Genomic DNA, 7,602 nt, shown 5'->3' on the forward strand with positions numbered 1-7,602 from the left:
AGTCCATTAAGACTTCCAAAAAGCTTAGGTTCCAAAGTTAAATGAAATGCTCAATGGTCAAGCCTTAGGGAAATTTGGATGCTTGTCTGAAGACTCAAAAGTCTACCCACATTTCTATCAAGGAGGGGGCGAGCCATTTTTGTAGGGGATGAGAGAGAAACACACACACACTCTCTCTCTCTCTCTCTCTTCCAAGCTCCCTTTATAGTGGACACATGTCAGGCTCCTAGGTTAGTTGCCCCCAAACCCTCATTCAAATCTATTGGATGGCCATAGAGGTGGACCAATGAGAATTAGGCTAGAGTAAATTTAGTTTAATTAATTTAAAAACACTTTATAAAAGAACCAATAGAAAAAAAGATCTCTAGAAAACTATTGGGCAGTCTACCAAGGGGTCCAATGAGCATTCAGCAGCCCAATGGCTTGTCTGATGTCTATTGGCCAGAAGACTAAGATGTCGAATGAGAGTTTAATTGAATTATTTAAATACCTAAAGCTCTCGCCTGGCATGAGCCAATGAGGGGCCAACAAGAGGAAAATAGCAAGAGGGGTCGACCAAGAGAGAGAGGGGGGCTGATTTTTGCAATGCATTATTGCACACACACTCACACAAACTCATGTGTGAAGTAAAGAAGACTATCTCCTTCTCAAGCTTTAATGGAAAGCTCATCATCTACTCCAAGCTTGTGAGAAGGGAGGCCTACACCAACAACTCTTGGCTTTGTGATGCAAATCCAATCATGAGCCAAACTCCAATTCATGCTCATCTCCTCTACCATGCTAATTACTAAGCTATGCTAAGCTATTAAGAGTGATTATGTACGAGAAATACTTATTTCTCGTAAGAATACTCCTTATTCCTCTAGATCTACTCTCATACCCCGCTAGCTCTCACCATCTTCGAAGGTGTGTGAGGTCTTGGGTCTGAGACCGTGAAGGACTTGATGTTGTGTTTTCAAGTGTAAGCTTGGTGCTTGAGGCTTCCATCTTCATTGCACCAGCAAGTTAGTGAAGGAACACAAAGTATTGTATTGTAAAATGTCTCCCTTGAAGGGGGAAGGATTACCCTCCTTGTAGTTAAGTGGACGTTTTGTGTGTGTGTGTGTGTGTGTGTGTGAGAGAGAGAGAGAGAGAGAGAGAGAGAGAGAGAGATCACTGAGAAAGGCATGAGAGTGGGAATTCCATCGCTACAGAAGTGCCGCGAATGGCGAGAACTCGGCAAGGTTAATGCCACGTGGACAAATAGACGGGGGCAATTTATTCCCGTCCCATCTGGGTCAAGAGGTCAAATCTCATGGGCAGCAAACACCATGTTTGACTGAAACGGCAAAGGCTAAGATTTTCTACAGGACCTTATACCACCAATTAATCTGCTATCAACGGCTGAGTCGAAAAGAAAGCCAAAGACTTTCATCGAGTGAAATATGGATGTAAGTGTTCTGGACGACAGCTTTGATGAAGAAAGACATTTGCAAGATGGTGAGAATGTGAGGAGCTATAAAGCACATCGCTAAGTCTGGATGATTTTGGGACGTAGCTTAATTGAGCCAAAGTCTTGTATGGGAAAAATAAGGTGCTAAGGCAAGACCTTTAAGAAAAGGGATGGAAAGAACAAAGGAATTATGATCCCTTGAGATGATAAACTAGCCACTGCAACTTGTTGCTGCTCACTTATAGCTCTTTGAAGCTGAATCTAGTGATGGTGGGATTATGAACGATCTCCCAATTGCAGTCAATGAACCGTCTAGTACTTGCACTCCACCGACAAGCTTTCTCATCCTCAGCTGGTTCATGTTTCTTAAACTCTCCCCTTTCATCCCTTCTTGTCCTTCAGCTTGGGCGATAGGAGATCACAATGAACATGTCCCCGCGCCCAATAGCCATCAAGCCAGCCAGTTCTTTTCCTCTACTGGAAACCCTACATTGTATGTAGTCCTAAGAGGACCAATTTAGCTCAATGAATCAGCTCTCAAAACTAAAGCAGGAGAGCTGAATTGGCCAGCCAATGTCTTCTGTTGTTTGTGCAGCCTCATTTAATGGTGTCTATGAAATATAGCAACAGGCATCTAAGACAGCCAATCAAGGCAATCTCTAAAAATTGGTGCACGAGAGGATTATTTCGCCATTCAATGTTGTCTAGTTATGATAGAGCAGACTCAGATACTAGACACTGGTAATGAAGAATTGTAAATCTGCATTGAACCATTGTGTCTTTGGAGAAAAGACACAACACAGTTTTGGGTGCTTAATCAACTTTCATGTTTGCCTTCATTTAAGAAGCCTCAACTAACTCAATGTCCTTAATGACCGTCTCCATGTCATGGACATCAATTTAAATATCAACTGTCAGATGATTGTCACTCTCCAGTTGAGCAGAAATCATATTTCCTTGGGCGTCATATTTAAGGACGTCTTGTTGAAAATGCTGCTCTGATGGAAGCAGCCAACTACCAGATCCAGCATCACAGTCCACATTAGGTGATTCCTGCATGGTTTTCAACATCAATCTAAACCGATCCATTTTCAAAGAATCACCAATGCAAAGATCAGAGCCATAAACTTTCGAATCCATTTTACTGAGAGCATCACCAGGCTGAGCATTTTTACTTCTTTTTCTTTGCATTCTGCCAGCACCTTTTTGTTCCGAGCTCTCTTTCAAGCTGTCTTCAGACGCGACATCCCCTTCTCTGATCAAATTCCCTAGTTGCCATTTATTATACTTGACACTATCCACACTACCCTCTTTCCCTCTGCATGCAGCACTCTTATCAGGATTTGTCTCCTTTAGCATGCTACTGGGCACTTCAAAGGCTCTGTTAATAATTCTCTTGGATCTTTTTGCAGGTATACCATTCACTTCCTTCCCTAATTTGGTCAGTCTGATTGTTCTTGGTCTCTTTGGTGCAGATGAGATGTTATTTGAGGATGTGGGGTTCCCTGTTGTTGAAGACAATGATGAGGTCAAACGTGTAGAAGAAACAGCTCTATTGTAACTCTGCTCCTGCGATGGTTGCTCTTGTTTACCTGCTGCTGCAAAGGATCCGGCAGGCTTTGGAAGTTGTAAATCGCCATTATGTGAGCTAGGACCCAAACTGCAAGGCACCTCTTCAAGCTTTATTTTATCCTTCAATTTGCGATTAGGAGGGCTCGGAGAATTAAGAGGCAACTTAGAAGCCAATGCTGCACAAGCTGCGAGGGAACTTAAGCGAGACGAGAAGTCTTGACTTGTACTTTTGGTAATTGGTAAACTAGAGCTTGCCACAACCCTTTTACTGCCTCTTCTGAAAATACCTTGTCGCTTCGCTTTTGTCTTGGACTCCTCCCTTAAAATACTGTCAAATACCTCATGCATGTCGACAGCTATGTTCACAAATCCAGAAGACAACAATTAGTGCCCACAAGGTTAGGCATGTTAACCTCTCAATCAATTGTATAAGCACCTGCTAAATTCTCTGAAATGAACTCCGTTCTACTCAGATTTTCCACTATAACTGTGACTCTGTCAATTTCTCTCTCAAGCACAGATATCCAGTTCTCTTCAGAAGTATAAACTTCCAAAGGACCACTCTCAGTTTGATGCAGCCATTTTGAAAGGAACTGACAACCTTCTATGCTTCCTTGGTTGATTTTTCTGATTTTGCAGGCTGAAGCTGTCCATTCAAGCCCTTTCATAGTCCTGTCCATCCAGACAAGCACAAATTTGCACTTGCAAGCTTCCGTTACAGAATGTCGCTGCCTGTGAATCTGCTTGAGTAAAGGAAAGTTTAGGAATCAACTTTGTCCACAACTAAGCGAAGCAACAGCTAGCTGCTAAACATCTACCTGTTTCACATGAGCCTCATAAAATGGGCCGTTCCCTTGTGTTCTCGTAGCTAAGACAAGTTCACCAATGTGCATTTGAAAACATATGCCATCCTTCACCATTTTACAAGGAGATCTCAACCTTGATCTAGCTTCTTCGGCTGTACAAATAGTGTCGCTTTCAGACACCTCTGTACTGCAGTAGTTAATCCTGAGTACTTCCTTCAACTCCATAGCATTAGGGTTCTGCACCTTTCTAGAAGTCAGAGATATGCAAACAGAAGTAAGTCTCGAGTTACAGTTTGTTACCGTGCCTCTAATGTAGTAAAATTTTGGGTTTGCAATCAAAACACCACAAGATCTTGCCAGATAAGCACTCAAAAGTGGCAACTAACATAGGTAAATAATGTTCTTCAGTAACCGAAAGACATGGCTCATGTTTAGGCTCACACACGCTTCAAGCTTCGAGCATATTCTACGTATTCTTAAAACACTGAGTCCAGAAATGCCCAGGAAAATTTGTGCTTAAAGCAATGATGCATTTACATTGCTACATCATGGCATTTGACTCCTCATATACACAAGTTCGCCTTTGATCCCACCGTATCTTGTTGCAAGGTGTATTAGAAAACGATCAAAATCTTACTTGAACCTTTATACTTTGATATGATTTGCTTTTACATAAAAGCACAACTGCAAGATGCGTTCTTTGATGACTAGAAACAAGAAGCCTTTTATTTTGATGAAAATTTCTAGGAAATTTACTGCAAGCAACTTCACGGCCTCAAGTTGAGCTCTGTTATGAGAATAAGATGCTATGAGGTAAACTTAAAGCTTTATAGGGACCTTACTCAGAAAGTATAAAACTTGAAATCATTTTCTGAAGATAAGCTAAGGATCGTCAAAATGCAGTACTGTAGGTGAAAATTAGCTAGATAATGAGGCTTTCGTTTGGCTAATTAGCAAGCAATCGAATTGTCTGTTCCGGCGCTGGAAGGTATCAAGGTTTCCATGTGCCAACGGCGCAGAGTGCACAAATGAACCCATTGTTGTGGTGTTTTAGTAAGCCATTATAAGCAAATAGCTTGATCGAGCAGTTGCAGAAAGAAGGAAAAATCTCACTTATAATTTCATTGATTTGTTCAAGTTTTTGGCATGGAAGACGTTTTGCAGTGACAGATACTGCCTTTGCAGACTGCGAAGTAGCAAAATTTCAAGCTGCGTCCACAATGGAATGCAGAAAAGGGGGTACTTACTCGGCCGAGGCGTCACATTCGTACCAGGCATCATCGACAGCACTGCGCTTCCCAAATGTAAGGATAGAGTTTTTTTCGGCATCTGCAGACCTGCAAGAGCTTTCTTTGATCAGGCGAGAAGCTGCGCTTCGCTCTCTCCGACGAGACATGGCGTAGCGCTGCACAGCAGGTGATTCTTGGCGGTAAAGGAGAATGCTACGGTTTTTTGAACTTGTCAAGGGTGAGCTTAGGATGTTTACACACTAGAGGGTGCCCGCCATTACCCAAGAACCAGGCATTATTGAATTTTAATTTTTTTTAACGAGCCCACCTACGTTTCAGCGCTAGGGTGCATGGCTCTCACCCTGTGGGCTACTTAGGGGGCAGTTTGAATCAAGCCTTAGATTCTTTTTTAAGATAACACAAATTTGATTAGAAAAAGAGAAATACAACATTTACCTCTCACCAAGGGAGAGAGGCATCCCATACAAGAAAGGTGACACTCACGAAAAGACTGACACATATTGAACCTATCAGCAGAGTAGAGCTTCAGCATGCATGGCTTCCAGAGTTGCCATCTAGTGATTTTCTGAACAAGATTCAAGGGGAAGGGGAAAATGTATCTCATACAATGGAGGGAGGTCCAGGAGACTCTCCTAATCTCATATTCAAAATTGTAAACATTCTCTACAGTTTTGTGCCTGAAAATAGCTTCAGCTCTTTAACCCAGCAATACCAGATATAGGATGATCTCCACATATTCCGTAAAGGGATATCAAGGCTATGACATTCCCCCAAAAGTGCTCCCTTTCCGTGAATTACTGAGGATGAAGTGAGGAGCAGAACCTTCTAATCACTGATAGCTTGTTGTGGTTGAAGGGGCACTCAATAAAGATATGCTTCAAATCTTGAGGACCTTGACATCTTTGACACTTTCCATCTCCTATATGAGTTTTAAGTGCTTTTTGAGCAGTCCAAATCCCTTGGTGTAGGATGAGCCAAGAAAGAAAATAGTGCTTTATACAGGGAGGGAACACCCACAGGCACTTGAATCCCTCGGTGTAGGATGAGCCAAGAAAGTACAGAGTGATTTATACAGGTAGGGAACACCCACGGGCACTTGAATCGATAGATCCAGTGTTTTGCATTCCATTGGACCTACCACTTTGAGTTGAGCTTTTTAAGGAGAGCCTTGTCAAACTTTGGAATTCTTGAGAAATCATTGTATATTCTAGTACCACAGTCTTCAATAGTTAGTTGTTTACTATGAGGGGGAGGTGCATGCTGTAAAAAGCCCTTTAGGTCCTCCAACCTGCAAAGAAATTCATGGACACATCCAGTAGAGAGGTTAGTAGAGTTAGAAATCTCAAATCTGGTTTTCCATTGTCCATTGAACTGGAGGTCTTACCAAGTTTTCAACCCAGCTTTGAAGCATTTATGAGCCTTGATACCAGGTGCTTTTTTAGCTTTGAAAGGGATTGTGCCAACTTTCCAAATTGAATCCTGAAGCAGGTATTGGGTATTAAGGAAGATCTTTGGGTAATTCTTGGCAGATTTCTTGAGTTTGAACTAAGCATTCCAAAGTTGGGTGGTTATGGAACTTCCTACATGTCTGATGTCCATGGGAACCAAGCCTTAGTTATATGTCCTTCCAACTTCTGTAGAAAGAAAGAAGATTGGTACTACGTGGCATTTAAGATGAAAACAAGAGGATTGGTAAGTGGAAAAGTAGTAAATGGGATGGAAGGCTTTTTTATAAGTCCGATGCGTTCTCAGCGCGTATTTGCAGAGGACAAGGACCTGGACGACGACGATGACGAGTGGAGCAGGACCCTTTTGCTTGTTATTCTAGAAGACAAGCTAGGCAAGCTTGTGCAACGTCACCATGAACACGACATCTCAAATGATCTAAATGCTCGGGCATGTTCGCTAAATGCTGCCGCATTTCAATTCCCACCCTGAATGTGCCCTTCTCCTATTGCTTTGGAGGTGAATGGAAATAATCAATCTTTTCTGTTGTACTCCTTTTTCTCGCAAATTGTGAATGCTAGGTTTCTACATACTTGAAGCTATGACAAAATGCATGATGATGCAAACTAATGTATGGTCGGTTGTGTGTGTAAATGTCTGCATTGGTATATTGCTCTATGCCAACAGTCGGACACACTAACGATGTTCTCATCCTTTGTTAGATGCTATGCATGATGGGATGTGGTGGACAATGATGTCAGCATTTGATGTTTGAGGTTTCACGATGTGATCTTATCCTCCTAATGTTGCACATATAATGTTGTGCATGCTAGTGATGACCCAAAAGATGTGAAAGGTAGTCTCACGCATTGGGCAAAAGCGGTGGCATACAATGCTAGACTTTGATACTAACAACACGCCTCAACTTTTCAAGGAGTAGCTTTGAAGGCTTACATTTGAACGGTAGTGTGCTAGCTTCATCCATGTGCTTGAGAATTGTGTTGGCAATGTTAATCCATTTGTTTCCATACTAAGTGCTCTCTATGAAAGTATGCCTATTTAGTTTTCATTACCAAATTTCAATAGTAACCCACAA

The 7,602-nt window shown here is 42.0% G+C and overlaps 1 protein-coding gene across 4 annotated transcripts; it reads right to left on the bottom strand.

Moving 5' to 3' along the window:
• Positions 1–2,161: 2,161 nt before the first annotated feature.
• LOC147456347 (uncharacterized) lies at positions 2,162–5,307 on the bottom strand. 4 transcript variants are annotated; one of them, XM_086515448.1, is made up of 5 exons: positions 5,058–5,307; positions 3,823–4,057; positions 3,441–3,744; positions 3,025–3,360; positions 2,162–2,937 (listed from the first exon to the last, which is right to left on the bottom strand). In XM_086515448.1, the coding sequence occupies exons 1-5, from the start codon at positions 5,204–5,206 to the stop codon at positions 2,333–2,335; spliced, it is 1,629 nt and encodes a 542-aa protein (XP_086371574.1). In that variant the 5' UTR covers positions 5,207–5,307; the 3' UTR covers positions 2,162–2,332. The 4 variants fall into 4 exon arrangements, with proteins under 4 accessions (XP_086371574.1, XP_086371575.1, XP_086371573.1 ...); XM_086515450.1 differs by having other exon boundaries at positions 2,380–2,485; positions 2,590–3,360; XM_086515449.1 differs by having other exon boundaries at positions 2,162–3,360; positions 3,823–4,047; positions 5,058–5,195.
• Positions 5,308–7,602: the final 2,295 nt, after the last annotated feature.

Source organism: Adiantum capillus-veneris, chromosome 6 (genome assembly GCF_014529385.1).
Source record: "Adiantum capillus-veneris isolate H3 chromosome 6, ASM1452938v2, whole genome shotgun sequence".
Lineage (NCBI taxonomy): Eukaryota > Viridiplantae > Streptophyta > Polypodiopsida > Polypodiales > Pteridaceae > Adiantum > Adiantum capillus-veneris.